General features: G+C 41.5%; 1 protein-coding gene across 1 annotated transcript in view; it reads left to right on the forward strand.

Annotated features, from left to right (window-relative positions):
- The window catches only part of hmcn2 (hemicentin 2), a 95,831-nt gene extending 86,204 nt beyond the window's left edge, over positions 1-9,627 (forward strand). Inside the window, exons 71-81 of the mRNA XM_081349185.1 lie at positions 2,785-3,025; positions 3,135-3,194; positions 3,313-3,432; positions 3,719-3,853; positions 4,070-4,189; positions 5,176-5,301; positions 5,384-5,512; positions 5,686-5,997; positions 6,126-6,245; positions 6,378-6,504; positions 7,813-9,627. Of these exons, the coding sequence (XP_081205311.1) occupies positions 2,785-3,025; positions 3,135-3,194; positions 3,313-3,432; positions 3,719-3,853; positions 4,070-4,189; positions 5,176-5,301; positions 5,384-5,512; positions 5,686-5,997; positions 6,126-6,245; positions 6,378-6,504; positions 7,813-8,191 (1,869 nt within the window). The 3' untranslated portion in view covers positions 8,192-9,627. The remainder of the gene's footprint in view (positions 1-2,784; positions 3,026-3,134; positions 3,195-3,312; positions 3,433-3,718; positions 3,854-4,069; positions 4,190-5,175; positions 5,302-5,383; positions 5,513-5,685; positions 5,998-6,125; positions 6,246-6,377; positions 6,505-7,812) is intronic.
- Positions 9,628-22,739: the final 13,112 nt, after the last annotated feature.

Below are 22,739 nucleotides of genomic sequence, written 5' to 3' on the forward strand. Positions count from 1 at the left end.
AATAACATTATAATATTTTAACAAATATTAAACTAAATGAGCTTATTTAATGGCTACAACACGTATAGTAGACAGACTCTCTATTTGTACAAATTGCTGCACATTCATTTTATTCTGAATTTTGCACACATAAGTTGAAAGGCATTTGTTTGTGCATGCATAGCAAAACATATCTGCAACATTTATCAAGTTCACTGATAATTATGCGCGCATTTATTAGGCTAATTATTATCTTAATGAATAATGAAACAAGGACGAAGCATATAAACTGCGTTGTTTGTTTAGAATGGAATGGATCGCAAATAGATCCGAATGAAGAAACGTAGAAAATGGGTCTCGGGTGTTCCTGCAGAGAGGGGGTTCTCGCTGCAGAATCGGATCAAGACGAAGCAGTAAAGTCGCCTTGCGGAGAACAAGGTTACGCGGCTTATGCGCACTGCAAGTTGTAGAGAGACACTGGGAAGTTCGCTTGAGTAAAAACAATAGGCTTCAGATATTTTATTTGGAGAAGGGGGATTGGTTTGTTAAACTATGAATTTGAAACCCTAACAATTGGCGTTGATTGACGCCAAACGGACGTTCATGTTTTTTTTCCGTTTTTTTATTTTTTATTTTAAAGTTAGGCTAATAAACATGTTGCATTCGGCCTGATTATGTCATTTTTTAAGTTACATAGCCTGCCTCCAGTTTTCCTCAACTTGACTAATTAAGAGGCGATATTTGACCGGCATATCATTGAAATGTCCGGAAAACGAAACCTCTGCCGGTCACTTTGACCGGCACCATTTTTTTCTAGCGGAAACTCTGGTCAGGACCAATTCCCCCGCCCTCCTCTAAATCACCCAATAACTCAGCTTGATATGCCTGCATAAGGGACATCGTATGCAGACACGCTGCAGCTTGACCAGCGGCTGCATATGATTTATGAATCAGGGCAGAAGTAAATTTAACTGGCTTAGATGGAAGTGAAGGAGCCTTCAGGGAAGATGCCGTTGCTGGAGAGAGATAGCTCGCAAGCGTCTCCTCCACCTTCGGCATCTCCCCATAACCATATTCTTTATATTTATAAATGGAAGAATAGTGAGATGTTTGTGGTGTGTATACTCTGTAAGACACTGGTTTCCCCCACGATCTCGACACCTCGGTGTGGAGATCGGGGGAAAACGGAAGGCTTCTGTGCTGAGGCTGTGCACGAGATGGCAGGAAGCGTTCGTCAAGCTTACTTTTCGAACGAACGTCCTGCCTATCCTCTGGCCACTCAATAGATAACCTCTGAACTGCTCTCGTGACAACATCGAGCAATTCCTCAAACGCATGAGACTGAGGGGGCGAATCCTCAGACTCAGCGTCAATACTAAAAACGTCCAACTCCTCAGAGCTGGACAATTGCAGTACTGGTGCCTCCATCGGGGGGGAAGAAACCGCAGCGCGTGCTTTCACACCCTGATGAGAGGCACTGGATCTATCAGAAGGAGGCTGAGATAAGGCAGAGCCCGTCTCAACATCCACTGATAAATCCATTTGCGAACCCCAGGTCTGAGATCGACGTCGTGCCTCAGCAGCGGCGGGACCAAAGCCATGGGGAACGTGATCAGGATTGAACCGAGCCAAGCGGGATCGGAGCGTACGCAATGGAAGCGCGACGCAATGCACACAGTCACCACCCTCGAGTGCTGACTGGGCATGCTCCTCACCCAAACAAACAACACAAAGAGTGTGAGTATCACCTCCCATTAAATAACGCAGGCAGGGATGGACACACACTCTAAACTGCTGCTTGCTCGCCATACTGAATATATAATATAATATAGACAGACAACACCAAATAACAAGGACAGATTCAACACAGAGCGCAACTGAAGACTCAGAAAGCTTTCGTTTTCTGTTTCAGGCCGGCTTTTATAGCTTCCTGGTACGTGACGTCACCCGCCTCTGACATTGCGCCACACCATTGGACTGATTTTACATGTGCTTCAAGACGTCATCACGCTAAGCGACGCAAACTCGACGCAACGCGATTTCCCTTGAAAGGGAACCGTTTAAAGAGTTTTAAGAGTTTTTCTTATGCATTTATTTGACTTATTTAAACTGTATAACAGAATTTTGTGAAATATTGTTTAATATTGTGAAATATTTTTATAATTTAAGATAATAATGTTTTCTATTTTAATATATTTTAAAATGTCATTTATTTCTGTGATAGCACAATTGAATTTCCAGCATCATTACCCCAGTCTTCAGTGTCACATGATCCTTCAGAAATCATTCTAATATGCTGATTTGGTGCTCAAGAAACATTTATTATTATTGTCAATATTGAAATTGTGCTGCTTAAGACTTGTGGAAGCCATGATATATATATTTTTAATGGATATAACATTTCTAAATAAACAGCATTTTATTTTATAAACAATCTTTTTGTAATGTTATGTCTTTTACTGGCACTTTGATACATTTGCATCCTTGCTAAATTGAAGCATCAATTTCATTCTTTCAAACAGAAAAACATTTTTTTACTGACCCTAAACTTTCGAACGGTAGTGTATGTATATTATATAGTTAGAAAAGTAGTTCATAATAATGAACTTAATACCTGGGTGTAGTTAGAAACACTCTTGAAGCCAATTCACACCGCAAAGACAAACAGACACCAACAGGGGTAACACCGATCCAACAAAACCCAACAAGCGTGTTTGTTGGCGTTGGTCTTTGCAGTGTGAATTGGCCTTTAAAAGGATAGTTAACCAAAAAATTAAGTTTGTTTTATTTTCTTCTTTTCATTAGGACTTTGACGAGTCATATGTGCAGACAGGCTCCGGGCAGCTTTATTCCTGGTCCTCACAGAATCACATATGGGACGGGGCTCCCATGACCCTGCGCTGCAATCATTCTGTGGTTTTTGAGGGGCCAGATAATCGTCAGGGGCCCCTGCTGCAGCTTCTCAGACTGACAGGAATTAGTGGCACCTACAGTCTTTTCACTCTCAGCCTGGAGTTCAAGATGACTGCCAGCTTACTCATACCAGGTCAGTTCATGGTACAGTTTTTCCATAATATGTTTTCAGAATATACACTTTTTTTAATAAATCATAGCTCAATTCAAAATTACATAATCAATGTTTCATTTCTGTGTAGAGGGCGATGGAGAGACATGTCCAAAAGGTTTTGTCTTGGACACGGCATCTTACTGTGCCGGTATGTTCCCAAAAAATCATATGCTGCTGCATACTAGCCATAAAAGTCCACATTCTTTCACCTATATTAATACAAAATTTGTTACAAAATGTGATCAGAATGATTTTTTTTTTCTTAGATGAGGATGAATGTGCTGTTGACTCTCCCTGCTCACACTCATGTAATAATATCATGGGCGGTTTCTCCTGCGCGTGTCCGTCTGGATTCACCATCTCTACCGAGTCAAACACCTGCCAAGGTCAGATCTATATTAATCATTAATTTTCTAATTTATATTAGTCTTTTTGTCAAATTCACATGTAAATGATCTGTTTTAGGAGATGTTCCGGTTCAGTACAAAATAAGCATCTGTACTGTCTGTTGAGCTTAACTTAAACTCAGTATTTTGATGGCACTATCCATAATAAAGTTAAAAGGTTCCTAGATGATATCAGCAAAATAAACTGGAATGTTATGGAAGACTTATTTTCTTCTTTTTTTTTAAATAGAACAGTTATGTACTGAGTGATTCTGTTTGGATTCAGATATTGACGAATGCAGCCAAGGTTCCCACTTCTGTCACCCCAACCAGCAGTGTGTGAACACTGCTGGGACGTATCGCTGTCAAGCCAAGTGTGGTCTAGGCTTCAAACCCAGTTTAGTTGGCACCAGCTGTGAAGGTTAGCTTGACTACAATAAAAAAAAATTAACTGTTTTTGTATGTATCAGCATTTGGTTCATACTCCCAGCATGTTTAATGGATGGGGTATATATTACCTTTATTTACTCAAGTCAACAATGTGTTGAAAATTCATTGAGTTTTCCACTATGAAACTCAATATTATCTAGATACAGGAACCATAGATGAAGGTTAACTGACAGATCTTTTCCTTCAGATGTGGATGAGTGTCAAGAATCAGCAGTGTCTCCATGCCAGCAGCAGTGTTTCAATACTCTAGGCTCCTTCCGCTGCACCTGTCACCCAGGATACCAGCTGGTGGGACATCGCTGCCTGGGTCAGTGTCACTTTGTAAAACTATATTTAATTTCACAGGTTCATTGTTGTTAGTTCCATGACATCTGTCCCTAACCTTACTCATATTCCACCTCTATGGTGGTAAAAAGGTTTTGCAATGCATGAACACAATAAGAACATTGTAGCAGACAGTTTTTTATTTTTTCGAAAAGTACACCTAGTTAAAGACACATAATATACAGTGGAACCTTACTTTTTTATATACATTTTGGAGTTCTCTGCATTTTGCAAAATGCATAAAATATGGAGAATTATACTTTATTGGTAGCTGAATATTATTAAATTCTAATATTAAAATTGCACATCATATTTAAAGTACAAGGGATAGTTCACCCAAAAATGAAAATTCATTCAGTCATCATTTACAGATCCTCATCTCATTCTATGAATCATAAAATCAAAGGCTGAATAAATGATTTTTGTTGGGGGGTAAACTATCTCTTTACATATATTTTCTATTTTCATTTTGCTCAAAATTATTTCAAAATGCAGTTATGAGGAAAATCGGTAACACTATTTGGATGGTCCACCTTAGACATTCTACTAATTACAATGAGATTTAGTTGACATGTTAAAGTTGACAAAGTTAATTAGAGTATTAGTAGACTGCTTAATTTTTGCTAACACTTTATTTTGATGCTCCCCCAACAGACTGACTATAAGCAACTTTGCAACTACGTCATCTTATTCTACTAAGCCTAACCCTAACACCTAGACTTAACCTAACAGTCTACTAATACTCTAATGAGAGTTAGATGACATGTAGTTGAAAAGTTACTTCTAGCTAGTAGAATGTCTAAAATGGACAATTGAAATAGTGTAACCAGAAATTCAAATGAATACACATACATAGAAGTTTTTGGATGATACAGGCAATATTGAGCTCAGTAGAAATCAACAGAATCAATACTGTAGCTTAGTAAGTTTGTTTTTTGCTTAAAATAATTTACGCTTGTTTATAATCAGATATAAACGAGTGTTTGAGGAACGTGTGTCCAGCACACCAGCAGTGCCGAAATACAGATGGAGGATATCAGTGTTTTGACAGCTGCCCACCTGGCATGACCACAGCAGAAAATGGAGTGTGTGTTGGTAAGACGTCACTCAATTAAAACCCTGTTACGCTAACCAGTGGGAATATTTGAAATGAGACATGCCTTTCTGTTGCTCGCAGACATAGACGAATGCCAGGACGGCAGTCACATGTGTCGCTACAGTCAAATCTGCCAGAACACGGTTGGTGGGTATGGATGTGTTTGTCCTCGAGGCTACCGCTCTCAAGGCTTGGGTCGACCTTGCTTAGGTGAAGTTCATAACATAATCAAGGAATGCCACACATATACATTAACAGTGCAATGTGATATTACCAAGTGAATTGGCTGACACTCACAGTTAAACTATGCAAATTAACATGTACAGTAAATCTCCAGCTTTGTTGAAGTAAGACTAATTCAAGACATATTTTTGGCTTTGCAGATATTGACGAATGTGCACAGGTGCCCAGCCCTTGTGCTTTTCAGTGTCGTAATGTCCCAGGCAGCTTCCGCTGTCTGTGCCCACCAGGGTCTGTTCTTCTGGGTGATGGTCGCTCTTGTGCTGGGCTTGAGAGAGGGCACATCTTTACCAACAGTACTCGGGTACAAGCCAGGCTGCGGCCCCAGCTGGTATCCACTTTAGAGAGACCTTACCTCACTCGCCTCTCAGTCTTACCGGAGCACCTCGGATCTTCACGTCGTCCCAGGCATGAATGCCCAGTTGGATATACCAGCAAGGATGGGACTTGCATAGGTGTGTAACATAATAACTTTTATTTTGTTTTATTATTTAATTTTATTGGTTTATTTATGCTTCATTTTTAATTCATATATTTAAGACTGTAATTTAACAGAATTTTTTTTTTTAAATCTTTGTCAAAGATATCGATGAATGTGCATTTAGAAAGCCTTGCCAGCATGAGTGCAGAAACACAATAGGAAGCTACCAGTGCACCTGTCCGCCAGGATACCAACTTTTATCCAATGGCCGAACATGCAAAGGTGAGTCTTTAACATTTTTTTTATGCTTGATGATACAGATAAATGATGGCTTTCATAAACTCAGACATATTCCGATTTATAGCGCTTTTTACATGCAATAAACAGCCTTAAAAAAAAAAAATTTCCTTGCAGATGTTGATGAGTGCACTGTGCAAGGTGTCCAGTGTGGACCAAATCAAATGTGCTTTAACACACGGGGGGGTTACCAGTGTCTTGACACACCCTGCCCCACCAGCTACCAAAGAGGACGCAATCCAGGGTGAGAACTGTTTGTAATGTAATTACTCAAAGCCTGAGTAAATGTATGAAATTATTGAGAAGTTGAATAAATGTATATAAATGTATACAATATAAATGTATAAAATGTTCAATAAGTCTCCATTTACCCTGACCCTTTGCTGCCTTCCAGTCAAAAAGTCAAAATCTATAATCATTCATCCATGATTGACATTAAATTCATTAACAAGTTGTTGTTTTTTTGCTAAAATAATGGGATTTGTTAAACGCTGAGGAGAAATCAACAAACAGTGTGGCAAAAGTACCTCCCATATCATTAGGAACAGTTTTGCATCATCCATGCCTCTTTTAGCACAATATGCAAACTGTAATGGGTCTAACTTTACTTGTTTAACTTAACCTCCCTTTCCAAGGCTTTCATAACTAATGAGGTTAATGCAATTGGCCGGGAATCATTAATAAAGTGAGACACTAAGGGATGGGGGACTATAACAGAGGTTTTCCATAGCTGAGAACCCTGATCCAATGAAGCTTGAAACAATGAGGGAAACGCTTGAGTTACTCCGCACAGAGATTTACACCCAGTTTCACAGACAAGGCTTAAGCCCAGTCCCAGACTAAAATGCATGTTTGAGCTGTTTTAACTAAAAGCATATCATAAAATATGTCAGTGCCATTGTTTTGTCTCAAGATGCACACCAGTAATGTTTTTTGTTTTTTCTAAGGCACGTTTAAAAAGGTACATAAATGCTTTAATTGAATTTAGGCCTAATCCTGGCTTAATCTAAGCCCTGTCTTTGAAACCAGGTCTAAGGGTTCTACTACTGATGCCATCTTGTCCAGGAGCTTTGATAAAAGGTGTAGCTTTCAGCTGTTTAGTCACATTAAGAACATACAATTTCAGAGAGGCAGATGGACTCAGTGTTTGTTTAAAACCTGCAGTAACCGTGCTTAAAACGGGCTTCTCAATGTGTGTAAAAAAACAAATTCAGATCATTGGCTAAGGAGATACTATTGCCTTTTCGATTTGTCACTGTAGTAGTAATTAATAGTAGTAGTAGTAATAGTGGTTCCCCAAAAAACTGATATTTATGATCTAATAATGAAAAACTTTGAAAAATCTTTTTAATTAATGGTTGTATACACACAGGATGTCATTGTCATTAAGTTTTCTTTAAAAATAGTAAATGTTTTTAAAACTATATTAAAACCAACCATGAATACAAAGAGAACAATTCTAAGTACTTGCCACATGCTTTGTCACAAGATGTTTCCTTTTTTTTATCATGGACACTCTTATTGACCATTTGCTGTCTTGCTTTGACCCCAGCACCTGCTACAGACCTTGCACTTCCAGACTGGACTGTGGCTCTGCAGGCTCTTTTCCTCTGCTCCAGTACAAGCTCCTCACTCTTCCTCTGGGCATACCAGCTCACCACAACGTGGCCCGTCTGTCAGCTTTCTCTGAGTCAGGCGTTCTCCAAGACCACACATCCTTCACTATCCTGGAGCAAGGAGGAGAAAATGGAGAGAGGCCATTTAGCATCAAGGACGAAGCAGGAAGAGGCATCATTTTCACAGTAAAGCCTTTAGACTGGCCCGGCCTGGTGCGACTTCGAGTACAAGCCACTTCGCTGTCAGACCAGGGACGCATAACCTACCAGAGTATCTTTATTATCTACATCTCCATTTCTAAGTACCCCTACTGAGTGTGTGAGATTGCATACTCAGTCCCTGATGTACTGTTGCTTTATGGGACATAGGAAAAGCATTTGTAAATTAACTCAATTCCCACCTATTTATGTGTCCTGTTGTGGAGTGGAATGTTGGATTCATGAATTATCATTAAGATAATAAATACATTGCACCTTTTAATATTACTATTATTTGAAAAATATTTTAGTAGCTTTCAAATCTTTTGTTTTCATTGTTGTGCAGTTATTTCTGCCTTTTCGTGATATTAGTCATGCATCCAGTATTAAATATGCTGCAAAAATAAGCAGAAGAAAAAAAAGACAGAGAAAAATTTCTGACATTTTGGCTAGACTTCAGTTTCAGCGTTACGTGATCACTGGCAAATTTCTTGTATTAAAATTAATTACTGGTATGTTTAGATGTATTTACCTAACAATATTTTTCATACGTTGTATTGGTATGTTCTTGTACATTAATGAGTGTACTCTTATATGTAAGCGAGTGTGTGTGCGTATGAATCACTGCAAGTGTGTTTGTGATGTGTATGTGAACATGAATATGGTTGTGCCCTTTCTGCTCATGATTCCTTGAAACTTTAATGTAGATTATGAAATTCGTAAAAAAAAAAAAAAAAGATATTTTAGTCAAGCAGAACACCCCTAAACATCATCCCTTTTTAATCGTTGCACAAAATATGTTAGGATATTCCTGCTTTAAAAAAAGTGTATGTTTTTAATTTAATACCCACATTTGTTCTAGATTAAGTATCAAACAAGTGTGCTTTTCCAGCAGTGCTGAAGGAGTGCCCATCAATGGGTTATTGGTGGTTGCTTTCCTTTAACTATTTGATCCAACTCATGGGTGGAAAAAATTCTTGCAAAAAAAAAAGTCATACATAAGCACATTAGCGTTTTATTTCTCTACAAAAATTAATTACAAGCATGCTCTGGCATTGTGATGAAAGGGTTTTTAAGATCACAAGAAACAAAAATGTGCACAAGTTATACCTTGCAGGTTATTTTTCAATGTTGTTGTTTATGAACATCAGAAAAAAATCCACTTGAATCACATTTGCAATAAAGTCTACTCAAGCCTACTAAAGACATACTCATTCAACATTACAGTTTTACCACATAATCACATGCAAATTTCAAATATTCAACATGTTGCCACTTTTTGCAGAAGCAGCCATTTTTTCTTTACGTCTTTGTGTAGAAACAGTTCTGATTAGGGTGATATATATATGTGTCATGATCCTGAGTTTCTTTCCTCTTTCTCTGTCTCCCTCTTGTGGTCACACACTCACTCACACAATCACACACACACATCCTCTCCTTCGCTCATTATCTCTTACAGCTGTTTCCCCTTTCATTCCAATCTGATTAATGCCTGTGATTTATGTTCTAATTATTCATTGAGGACTATTTCCTTTATCTATTAAAGACTGTAAACTGCATCCCACTCTGGTCTTCCATCATTCTTACCATAACAGAATAATCCGACCAGAAGATGGACCAGGCAAGTGGCAATCCCCTTCACAACGCTGTCGAGCGCCAAGGTGCTCTGTTGGGCAAACATGAAGAAGATTTATCTGCCGCGAGACGTGCCGTTGATTCCCTGACTGCCCAGCTCTCAGATCTTACCCAGCAATTCCATCACTACCGTCATGAAGCCACTGGTTCGGCTGGACAGCGCGACTCTTCAGAGCCGCGTATTAACAACCCGCCGTGCTACTCGGGTGAGCCCTTACAGTGCCGATCGTTCCTCACCCAATGCGAGGTTGTATTTTCCCTCCAGCCATCAACTTATGCCAAGGAACGGTCTAAGGTGGCTTATGTGATTTCGCTCCTCAATGGACGAGCTCGAGAGTGGGCGGCGGCGAACTGGGAGGCAGAGGTAGACTGTGTTTTCAAGTTTTCTCTTTTTAAGGAGGAAATGATCCGAGTTTTCGACCGGTCGGCACACGGTGACGAAGCATCCCGCCTCCTATCCACTTTGCGCCAGGGGAAAAGGTCAGTCACTGATTATTCAATTGAGTTCCGAACCCTGGCCACGACAAGTGGATGGAATGATCCGGCACTCATCGCCCGCTTTCTCGAGGGTCTGAACTCAGAAATCAAGGATGAGGTCTTTGTCCGAGAGGTTCCTGACAGGTTCGATTCCCTTGTCAAGTTGGCCCTCTGCATCGAAAGACGTTTTGACATGCGACGATGCGACTCGCAGAATGGAAGCTTCGTTACTTCCCATTTCCACAGCAACACAGCCGCCACAACCGTCTACTGCTGATCCTGAGCCGATGCAGCTAGGGGGGCTTCGTATATCAACGCGGGAACGCCAACGCAGGATTATGAATCGCCTTTGCATGTACTGTGCTGCCGCTGATCATTTTGTCTCTAGGTGCCCAGTAAAAGCCAGCGCTCGTCAGTAGGCGGAGGGTTGCTGGCGAGCGCTACTTCATGGGTATCTCCGTCTAAGTCCTGCACTTCCCTTCCCGTACACCTCCGCTGGCTGGGATCATCAGTTTCTTGCTATGCATTGATTAACTCGGGGGCGGAGGGGAACTTTGTTGACGAGACTTGGGCTTTGGAACAAGGTATTCCCCTCTTAGATTTACAAGACTCCACCCCCCTGTTCGCCCTAGATGGCAGTTCCCTTCCTAGGGTGCAGAGAAGAAAATCTCCATTGACTCTTACTGTTTCAGGAAATCATAGAGAGACTATTTCTTTCTTTATTTTTCATTCCCCTTTTACTCCAGTGGTTTTAGGCCACCCGTGGTTAGTTCTCCACAACCCCCAGATTAACTGGGCGGATGGATCTATTCTATCTTGGAAATTGTCTTGTCATATTGATTGTCTGTCTTCTGCTGTGCCCCCTGTCTCATCTGTAACTGTTTTTCAGGAGGAGCCAGGTGATTTGTCTGGAGTACCGGAGGAATATCACGATTTGCGGGAGGTCTTCAGCCGTTTCCGGGCCACTTCTCTCCCCCCTCATCGCCCGTATGACTGCAGTATAGATCTTCTCCCAGTATAGATCTTCTCCCGTAGATCTTCAACGCCTATCACCTAGTGCGTATAAAGGAGGGGGATGAATGGAAGACCGCGTTTAACACGCCCCTCTGGCACTTTGAATACCGGGTCCTTCCTTTCGGATTAGTAAACGCCCCCGCAGTCTTTCAAGCCTTAGTCAATAAGGGTCCTACAGGACATGCTCAACGTCTTCGTTTTCGTCTACCTCGACGACATTTTGATCTTTTCACCTTCACTCCAGGTGCACGTCCAACATGTTCGTCATGTCCTTCAGCGTCTACTGGAGAATCGACTTTATGTAAAAGCTGAGAAATGTTCTTTCCACGCCCCCTCAGTTACGTTTCTTGGTTCAGTCATCTCGGCAGAAGGGATTAGTATGGACCCAGCTAAGGTCCAGGCGGTCACTGACTGGCCCGTGCCCGACTCTCGCCTCACGCTACAACGTTTTCTCGGGTTCGCAAATTTTTACCGTCGTTTTATACGAAATTTCAGTCAAGTGGCCTCTCCCCTTACAGCTCTAACCTCAGTCAAGTCCCAGTTTAGGTGGTCAGAATCTAGGCAGACTGCGTTTGACGTTCTAAAGTCTCTTTTCACTACCGCACCTATCCTTCTTACTCCTGACTTCACTAAACAATTTATAGTCGAGGTCGATGCCTCTGTAGTAGGGGTCGGGGCTGTTCTTTCCCAGCATTCCACCGCTGACGGAAAGATACACCCTTGCGCTTTCTTTTCTCACCGTCTTTCCCCTGCTGAGCGCAATTACGATGTGGGCAACCGCGAACTGCTCGCAATCCGTCTAGTGTTAGACGAATGGCGACAGTGGCTGGAGGGAGCTCCCGTTCCTTTTATTGTCTGGACAGATCACCGAAACCTAGAATATATCCGTAAGGCCAAGAGACTAAATGGTTAAATGGCTCTGCCTGCTCACGGCTGTTCACCCTCTCTGCTGTCTTCACTATTCCTGACTGGCTAAAGGCATCTCGGGGTCCCTGGTTACTGTCCTCGTGGAAGTTTATGTTTTCCTAAAGATCCAGTCATCTGGCAGTTTCTGTTCTGGCTCTGATTAATGCCTGTGATTTATGTTCTAATTATTCATTGAGGACTATTTCCTTTATCTATTAAAGACTGTAAACTGCATCCCGCATCCCGCTCTGGTCTTCCACCATTCTTACCATAACAATATATATTGTCATGCTCAAGAAACCAGTTTGAGATGATTTGAGCTTTGTGACATGGCATGTTATCCTGCTGGAAGTAGCCATCAGAAGCTGGGTACACTGGTCATAAATGGATAGGCATGGAAATACTAAGGAGACCAAAGTGTGCCAATAAAATATCCCCCACACCATTACACCACCAGCAGCATACTGAACCATTGATACAAGGCAGGATGGATGAATGATTTCATGTTATTTACAATTTATTTCCAATTGTGGTGAACTTCTGCAAATTGTAGCCTCAGTTTCCTGTTCTTAACTGAAAGTTGTGGCATCCGGTGTGGTCTTCTGCTGCTGTCCATCTGCTTTAAGGTTCAATGTGTTGTGCATTCAGAGATGCTCTTCTGCAGACCTCAATTGTAAGTGGTTATTTGAGTTACTGTTGCAAAACAATTTTTTTTATTTTCGGTTTTATTTCTCTACAAAAATTAATTACAAGCATGCACAGGCATTGCAATGAAAGGGTTTTTTTTGCGATGAAAGATAACAAGAAACAAAAATGTGCACAAGTTATACCTTGCAGGTTATATTTTTCAATGTTGTTGTTTATGAACATCAGAAAAAAATCCACTTGAATCACATTTGCAATAAAATTACTCAAGCCTACTAAAGACATACTCATTCAACATTACAGTTTCACCACATAATCACATGCAAATTTAAAATATTCAACATGTTGCCACTGTGAATGAATTTTAATTAATCAACTTTAATTAATCAACTAACATTTGTTTTTCTTGCAGGAATAACATTCATATGCTTTTAATGTGTCAAAACTCTTTGGGGAAAAACTTGTGACTTTGAGTGTATGTGTCTATGGGTATTAATACAGAAAGGGGAACTGAAACTAGACATGACTAGTTCGCAAAAACCTTGTGATAAGTAATCAGAGTTTGCTTATGCCAGTGACAGAGGGAAAAGGTTGGGGCTTTTGAACCAATTGAACCAATCATATTGAAGGTGACATGTTAGTCTTATTTGTTTTCTTGATTCTATAAAAACTGTTGTATATGTGTTTTTCGGTGGGATTCTCAATGGAATTTGTCTGAGATCCTCCGGCCTTGCTTCTTGGGAGAGATTCCCTGAGAACTGCTCGGGAAGATCTCCTGGCCGTGATTAAAGCATTTAAAGGACAATTGCAGGTCTGTTTGTCAATTTATTCCTGCGCAGGAAGCTAGTTTAGGAAGTAAGTTAATTTAGGGAAAACAAGTTAGTACAGGTGATCTATAGAGTGGGGACGTCAGGAACGAGACCCAATAAATAGAGCCGGGGAGTCAGAATAGCAGGTGATCTATAGAGTGGGGACGTCAGGAACGAGACCCAAAAGATAGAGCCAGGTAGTCAGTTACAGGTGATCTATAGAGTTGGGACGTTGAGGACGAGACCCAAAAGATAGAGCCAGGTAATTAGGTTTAGGGAAAATATCCACGACACCACTTTTTACAGAAGCAACCGTTTTTTCTTTCCGTCTTTGTGTAGAAACAGTTCTGATTAGGGTGATATATATATAAAAACCTTTATAATCAATAATAACATCTCCGGTTACTATAGTAACCTCAGTTCCCTGAGAGGCGGGAACGAGACATTACGACATACTGTACATAAACACAGCGTCAGTGGCGTAGCGACAACAGCTGTGAATACGTAGTTAAATCAGAGTGGCCAGTTGCACTGAAGGATACAGGGCAGCCTGACAACATAAGCTGTAAGCACATCAATATGTAATGTTACGTAGGCCCAGCGTCAACAGCATAAGCGGTAACGACTGCGCAACCCCGTAGTCAAGACTGACTAGAAGGGGGGTAAACAGTCACCGAATTGCGGCTGTGCACGTCCATTGTCAGAGCGGGGCGTCTAGGCAAGCCAGGGAAGGACTTACGTCTGACGCGGCGCTCTCCGTGGCCCGTGTCGCCACATTCCCGGTCCCGCCCTCTGCCAAAGGTGAAGATCCGGTTCATTCGGGTTCGAATGAGAGACATCGAAGGAAGGCTGGACCGTAATAGAGACTCATAGCATCCGCACTTCCGCGCCTTTTAAAAAACGGAGCCATAGCCTTTGCCTTGTCTCTCTAGACGCGCGTCTTGCGCACGACTAACCATAGGACGTCGCGGAAGACGGAGTCTTTCTTGAAGTAGCCTGGCTGAGATACCGGGCTAAAGTATCCTTTTCAACGGAGCCTATCGCGTCGAGTCCTTCTAGCGAGCCCGCAAAAAGGACCGGTGTGGCGACGGGCAGCGTCAACTCGTCTTTGGGCGGGAGAGGGCCCACCAGCGGCCTGCTGGCGGCTGTGGGCCTCATCCCCGCTGATGCCTGGGTTTATTCCCCTGAGGGCACGCACTGGCAGTCTGGCACATGCCTGTCGTCCGTGAGTGTGGCCTCGGTTGAGGGTAGAGCGAGTCAATAGCCAGGCGCCATGGGCGGCAGCGATGTTCACGCGGCGAGCTGGAACTTGTTGGGTGTCTCCATGCACACACGTGATCGGTAGGTAACTCTTTTGGCCAGGGTGAGGAGGGCACAGATGGGCCTGGATGAGGGTGACCGCACTGCCCGAATCCAGAAGCGCCCGGACGGGCTTGCCGTTCTACTTGACGTCCGCCTCTGGAGCTGCAGGTGGGATGCGCTGATGGACGATGCAGCCCGCCAGCCAAGTCCGCGGAGGCGTCGTGGGTTCAGCGGTGGGCATTGGCTCGTCCATCGGAGAGGGAACCGTCGGTCTGCCAACTGCGCGCGAGGGGCCCTCCGGCGTGCGTCGCTCCTGGACCACCCTCCGGGGAAACGGCGGCGCTCTCTCCCCAGCCTCCCGTTGGTGGACAGCATCCGCCAGCTCGATCGCCTCCACCAGGGCGAGGACAGTGGCGGGGTTCCTCATACCCACCGCCTGACGATGGGACCGAGGCAGGGCGCGGAGGAGGCGATCGATGACCACTCGTTCCACTACCTGAGCTGCGGTGGGTTCCCCGTCCAGCAGCCAATGTTGAGCCAAACGGACGAGATCAGCGGCCTGGGCTCGCGCTGGCACCCGGACTTTGAAATCCCACTCGTGGAACTGTTGCGCTGCACAGATGGGGGAAAGACCCAGCCGGGCGAGGACCTCGCGTTTCACTTCCATGTAGTCCCCTGTGATCGCGGGAGGAAGGGAAAAATAAGCTCGTTGAGCTTCACCGGTGAGTAGAGGTGCCAGCGCGGAAGCCCAGTCTTCTATGGGCCATCCCTCACGGTTAGTAGTGGTTTCAAATATTTGTAGGTATGCCTCAACATCGTCGTGAGCCGTCATTTTGGGCAAGAGCCGGGCAGCCCGCATTCGGGGGTCATGTAGTGGAACCGTCTGGGCAGCCTGGGTGTGGAGGGTAGCGATTTCTTCTTCAGCTCTGCCCTGCCGAGTGGCCAGATGTTCCACTATCTGCTGCTGGCGGATGCTTACTTCTGTGAGGCGGCGAAGTAGCTCATCCATCTCCATGGGGAGAGAGGGCGCCGATCGGTGCTGAGGGGGGGGTGAACAGAGGAAAAAAAATATTTTAATGCGGTGCAATGCAAACACTTGTGTGTGATTTCTCATGCAATTGCTTGCATTCTCCACCAGATGTCACGGGTGAGAAATCACACAACAAGGTCGCTCGGTGAAAAAATAGCCCCAGAGGGGTGGATTTATTGAAATACTTCAAAAAGTGAAGGGTGAAATAAGGTGAGTGCTGTCTTCGTGGCTGGTGCTCCTGTGAAGTCCTCGTGCTCGTGAAGGTGGGTGTCCCCCTCGAAATTCACTCCCCACACTCGGATGTGTGCCCATTTCCACATTTCCAGCCCTGTATATACAGCGGGCAGGCACGTGCACAGGTAGGGCTCAACCTGTGCAGAGCACATGCCCTTTTTGCCCTGACACTCCGAAGTGCCCTTTTTTGGGTGGTGTTTTTTTTTTTTTTTTTTTATCAATGCTATTGGTTACCATTTACGTCCGTCTGTCTGTTTTACAAATATTTAGCCAATGAAAGTTCTTAAAATGAACTTGTGTAAATCGTATTCAATCCTCAAGCTGTCAGTATGCTGATAACTCCGCCCCCTCTATATTCACGGAATCAACTGAAGTTCCACAGCAGCCGCACAGTAGACAGCAGCTGAACGAAGTTTTGCGAAGGGTAAATAAATATCTTGTTGTTTGAATAAATAGGCTACTACTAAACACTGTCTATAAAGGCTAATATTTTATTTATTTGATGTCTGACTCACTGAGACATGTGGGACGTCGCCTGAGACTGAGAGGTATGGCTAGCATTTGCCATCTAGTCATAGCCAATACATAGACACTTAAATAGCCTGTGCATACAGTAGCCTTTCATCTTTTATAAAATGCGATTTTGGCCAAATGTATTTTACAGAAGGAAAAACTGAGCGCCCATATAGGTACAACAAACTAGTTGGTTATAACCTGTTGATGAAAATGTAATGTGATGCCGCCGGCGCCGTTTTAATGACGGACAAAAAATGCACATTTTCACACATTCGCTTGTAAAAAACTAGATACTGATAAGTAATACAACAACATATAATTTGTTTTTACCATCGGAAAAATAACAGGTGCGCCCCCGCGCTGTTTCGTACTGGAACTTACACAAAGCGACGAGTGATCCTCGTCACCTAGGTAACATATATTTCTAAGAAGTAAGACATTTCTTCTTTGATTTATGATTGCTGATATACACCTAATTTATTAACATTTAGACTAATCATGTTATGGTTAATTCAAGGCTGTTAATATGCACGTATTATCTAGCAAATTTTTTAATCTATAGTATTCTATACTCTCCGCTCGTCCTCGCATGGTTTTACTACAGTAATATTGTAGTAGTGACTTACATTTTTTTTTACAGAAGATCACTGAAATCTTCATATTTTATCATGCAGAATGTAATTCATGATTTAATTCATTCCAAGGCTTCATTTATTTGATCCAAAATACAGCAAAAACAGTAATATTGTGAAATATTTTTACAATTTAAAATAACTGTTTTCTATTTGAATATATTTTAAAATGTAATTTATTTCTGTGATCAAAGCTGCATTTTCAGCATCATTACTCCAGTTCAGTACTCTTCAGTGTTACGTGATCCTTCAGAAATGCTTTTCACTGCAACTGTACTTTTCACACTATTTTTTTTTTTTTCATTGCTTTTCATTTTCAGACCTTCAAGAGACCAACATCCCTGGCCCACTGAAGGTTGCTGTTAGGTTTAAAGAAGCCCTTAAAACCATGTTTATCTATATTATTATTATGATGATTGTTATTAATCGTGAATAAATCTAAAGCTTTTGAGACTATTATTTTGTGTTATTGAAAATGGGAGGGGTGTGCCCTTGTTTTAGTTTCAGCACATGCCCCTCAAAAAGTCTGTGCACGGCCCTGACAGCGGGGGAAATAAGTATTGAACATGTCATCATTTTTCTCAGTAAATATATTTCCAAAGGTGCTTTTGACATAAAATTTTCACCAGATGTTGGTAACAACCCAAGTAAGCCATACATACAAAGAAACAAACAAAAATAAGTTCAGAAATTAAGTTATGTGTAATAATGTGAAATGACACAGGGAAAAAGTATTGAACACATGAAGAAAGGGAGGCACAAAAAGGCATGGAAAGCCAAGACAACTGCTGAAAACTTACAGTAATTAAAAAGCAATCCAGCCCCCTGTCAGTGGAAAATAATAACAGCTGGTTCAGTCCCAAATGATGGCCTACAAAAAGGTCTCATTACCAAGGTGTCACACAAGACACATCTCATGATGGGTAAAAGCAAAGAGCTGTCTCAAGACCTTCGCAACCTAATTGTTGCAAAACATAATGATGGCATTGGTTATAGGCGCCATTCTAAGCTTCTGAATGTGTCATGACTGACGACAGGAAGCAATTTGCAAGTAACACGTTTATTGAAGGTAACTGGAACAACAATGTAGAAAAAGTAACAGCAGGTGGATGATGAGATAAACTGCAGCTGGCGCCGCGAGTGATAACAGCTGATCGCTGATGAACAATGATGGCCGGTCACACCCATTCACACACCCACACACGTGTAACAACATAAACACGAGACAAGCAGGAAACAATGCTTTCATGAACCGTGACAGAATGGTCCAGTGAGCACTTTTGGGGCCATAATACGGAAGTGGAAAGACAATAATTTCACCATAAATTTGCCTCAACCAGTACTCCTCGCAAGATTTCTGATGGAGTGAAAAGAATAATCAGAAGAGTTGTCCAAGAGCCAACACCAAGTTGTATGGTGTTTTTAGGGTAATGTGCACTGCCTTTTCTCCTCCAAATATGGTGTGTATTATGGCATCCAAACAGTTCAATTTTGCTCTCATGTGACCACACTATATTCTCCCAGTATTTCACTGGCTTTTCCAAATGTTGTGCAGCAAACTTTAAATGAGCTTCAACATGCTTTTTTTCAGTAATAGAGTCTTGCGGTGAGCGTGCATACAGGCCATGGCGGTGGAGTACATTAATTACTTAATGGAAGAAAATTACTACAGGAAGAATAAAGAACATCATTCGCAAACATTGGCACGTTCTTAATAGTGACCCGACACTCAAAGACATCTGCGCTGAGCCGCCCAGGTTCATTTTCAGACGTGCCCGTAACATTCGTGACCGATTGGTTCATTCAGATATGAGTATCCCACCTTCTACTACTTGGCTTCCTAGCCCACCTCTGGGTTTCTATAAATGTGGCAATTGTGCGCAATGCTCCAACTCGACCAATGCGAAAGATTTTTCACATCCCCGTACTGGTAAGAAATATCTTATTTCTTCATTTATCAACTGTAACAGTACTCATGTAGTATATCTTCTGAAGTGTCCCTGTGGACTGGTGTACATAGGTCAAACAAAACGTCAACTTAAACTGAGGATAGCTGAACACAAAACAGCAATTCGTACTCAGAACTTAACATATGCCATGGCGAGGCACTATAAGCAGGCCAATCATGGTTCCCCTGCTTCTTTGAAGTTTTGGGGAATTGAGAAAATCTTACCTTCACCCAGAGGTGGTGACATTATTAATAAACTCCTATGCAGGGAAGCGTTTTGGATACATACACTTAACACTCGAGAACCTTTAGGTCTAAATGATGAATTGAGCTTAACATGCTTCCTTTAAACACCTAAGCATATTAAAATACAGTGTTTAAGATGAATATATTTTTATTCCCATTGTATTGTGAACTTTATAATTAATTATTTTTTTTTTTTTTATTTTTTTTTTTTTTGTGGGCACTTGCCCTTTAATGATTGTTGTATGAGTGTGACACCTTGGTTCAGAGGGATGTACTTTTTTGGGTGGCCAACGCCCCCTTAATCACACCTGTTGATGATCCTTATTAATGGCTTCATTGCTCATTCTCTCCAAGGACTCTGATGAAGATGTAACCACATCGAAACGTTAGTCATTTATTGTTATGCACTTTAAATAAATTATTTTAATCAGTAGACATCCGTGCTGCACCGGCGATTCCTTTTGTTTACATTAATTACTTACTTTTCTTTGAGACAACAGTACCTGCTATCTGCAGGTCTTTTTGAAGCTCTCCACAAGTGATCCTTGGCTCTTGGACAACTCTTCTGATTACTCTTTTCACTCCTCTATCAGAAATCTTGCGAGGAGCACTGGTCGAGGCAAATTTATGGTGAAATTATTGTCTTTCCATTTCCATATTATGGCCCCAAAAGTGCTCACTGGACCATTCAGAAGCTTAGAACGGCGCCTATAACCAACGCCATCATTATGTTTTGCAACAATTAGGTTGCGAAGGTCTTGAGACAGCTCTTTGCTTTTACCCATCATGAGATGTGTCTTGTGTGACACCTTGGTAATGAGACCTTTTTGTAGGCCATCATTTGGGACTGAACCAGCTGTTATTAATTTCCACTGACAGGGGGCTGGATTGCTTTTTAATTACTGTAAGTTTTCAGTAGTTGTCTTGGCTTTCCATGCCTTTTGCACAGGCCCGGCTGCAGAATGAAATGACTGAGGGGGCATGTGAAATTGTTAAGGGGGCTTAACTTTATACCATCAATGAACAATACACAATAACTTGCTTAGTAAAAAAAGATAAGCCAGCTTCATTTATTATGCATATATTAACCCTTTCACGCTTAATTTTAATATTCTAACTGACTCTGAGTTTTTTCAAGGCGACTGTTATTTTAGAATTTAGAACGTTCCCCCTTAATGTTTCCATGGCAACGCGTCATATTTGTCACGTGACACACCGCGGATATATCGCTTTTATTTCCTTTTCCCTTTTTGATTCAAAATACTCACAAACTTGCTTATCATGTCATCAACTATCTGATAAAAAAAATGTGTATGTGAGTGTGTTTGGTCATTTAAAAACCTTTATAAATAATCTTGATCTTGATCTATAACGTGAGATGGCTGTTTCTTTGCGCCGCGTTCTGAGAATCCTGTGAGTCATCAATTTCTCCCGAAATACATGCAAGAAAGTGGAATAGAAGAATAGAGTAAACTACTTTATAGTTACTTCCACTGTGTTTGTCTGATATGATGAATAGCACACGTCGGCAAATTATATTTGAATAGATTGTTATTGCTGCTTCCACAGACATCAGTGTGTATTTTACAAACTCCAAATGTATTGTTTTACTAGTGCTTAATGTGTATTTAATTGTCTGAAACCTAAAATAAAAATTGTGAGGTTGAAAACACTGCATAGTTGTGATATATGACAGCGCTGAGCGCGTCCGACTCTGGCTCAGCGCCAACCAACGCGCGAAAGCACAGTTTGAATCTGGCAGTTATGTCACGTAACCGAACATTCTAAATCCCATATGTGGGACCGTACTCTCAGGGGCACTGAAATAAAAAAAAATCCCATATATGGGACTGTACCGCTCAAAAGGTTAAACATTTCATTTGTAACCATAAATACAAAAATGAAACTGAGGGGGCACAAATCAGATCTGAGGGGGCAATGCCCCCTTTTGCCCCCTCGTGGCGCCGGGCCTGCTTTTGCACCTCCCTTTCTTCATGTGTTCAGTACTTTTTCCCTGTGTCATTTCACATTATTACACATAACTTAATTTCTGAACTTATTTTTGTTTGTTTCTTTGTATGTACACTGTAAAAAAAAAGTGTAATTTTACAGGTAATTGTCTGTATTTTTTTACAGAATTTTACCGTTTTGTCATTATACAGCAAATATCTGTAAAATAAAAGGCATTTGCTGTAATTTAAAGGTCCATTGTTAAATTTACAGGTAATTGCTTGTATTTTGGTTTTACAGCAATTTTACGTTTTTTTAAAAGGAACTTGTCTGTATTTTTACAGAGTTATGTGTAATTTTACAGAAATTATTAAGTAATATTTTACAGATTTTTTCTGTGAAATTAGAAAACAAAGAAAAGAAGGTATAACTGCGGAAATCTGCATCTATTCAATGTTTTCCTTACAGATTATTAATCATGTGGAGGTTAAAGTGAGGTTTTTTTTAAGGTTAAATAAAAGTATTTGTACCATAGACTGTGATTTGTACAGTACCCTACATAGGCTACAGTAGGCCTGAATTATTTTTTATTTCACATTTTATTTTATACTCATTTTGATCATTATTTCATTGTCTTATTCTCCCATAATTTCATGTATATTTTATGAATATTTTTTCAAATCTCCGTTGCTTCACATTTAGGGCTTTGTGTGTGTGTGTGTGTGTGTGTGTGTGTGTGTTTGAGTGCGCGCGCGATGACGCAGATTCAAATTCATTTCCGCTGTTTACTCCCGCCCTCAACGGTTAGCGTTAGCTGATCAGTCGAGTTTGGGCAAGCGGGAGATTTGAATTCAGTCTAGCTACTCTCTTGAAGTGGATTGAGATCAACAGTGGTTCAAAGCAATCGTATTCGTCAAGAGGCGAGCAGCCGTGAGCAGGAGCTCTGTTTTCAGTCAGTTCGTTTTGATTCTTCGGAAATAACGCCCTTTTCAGTGAGCCTTGTTCGTCACAGCGAGCGGACATCATGCCAACGGATCACCGGCTGAGGTAAGAGTCTCATTATACTAAGTTACATGTGAACGATATTTTATATTACATTTGTGTTAAGTTTATAGTTTTCAAGCTAACGTTAGCATTCTTAAATGATGTTCAGTTAACAGGCGAGAGCTGGAGGGCAAAACACTGAAAATGTAGCATGCGTCTTTACATTTTCCATCTGTTTTAAGAAAGATCAGTTGAACCTACACCTCAAAAGACCTAAAACGAGCTTTCGTAGACATGTTATACATATCTGTTTACAAGTCCGTTTAATTGTATATAA

Source organism: Scardinius erythrophthalmus, assembly GCF_964197995.2.
Source record: "Scardinius erythrophthalmus genome assembly, chromosome: 20".
NCBI classification, from domain to species: Eukaryota; Metazoa; Chordata; class Actinopteri; order Cypriniformes; family Leuciscidae; genus Scardinius; species Scardinius erythrophthalmus.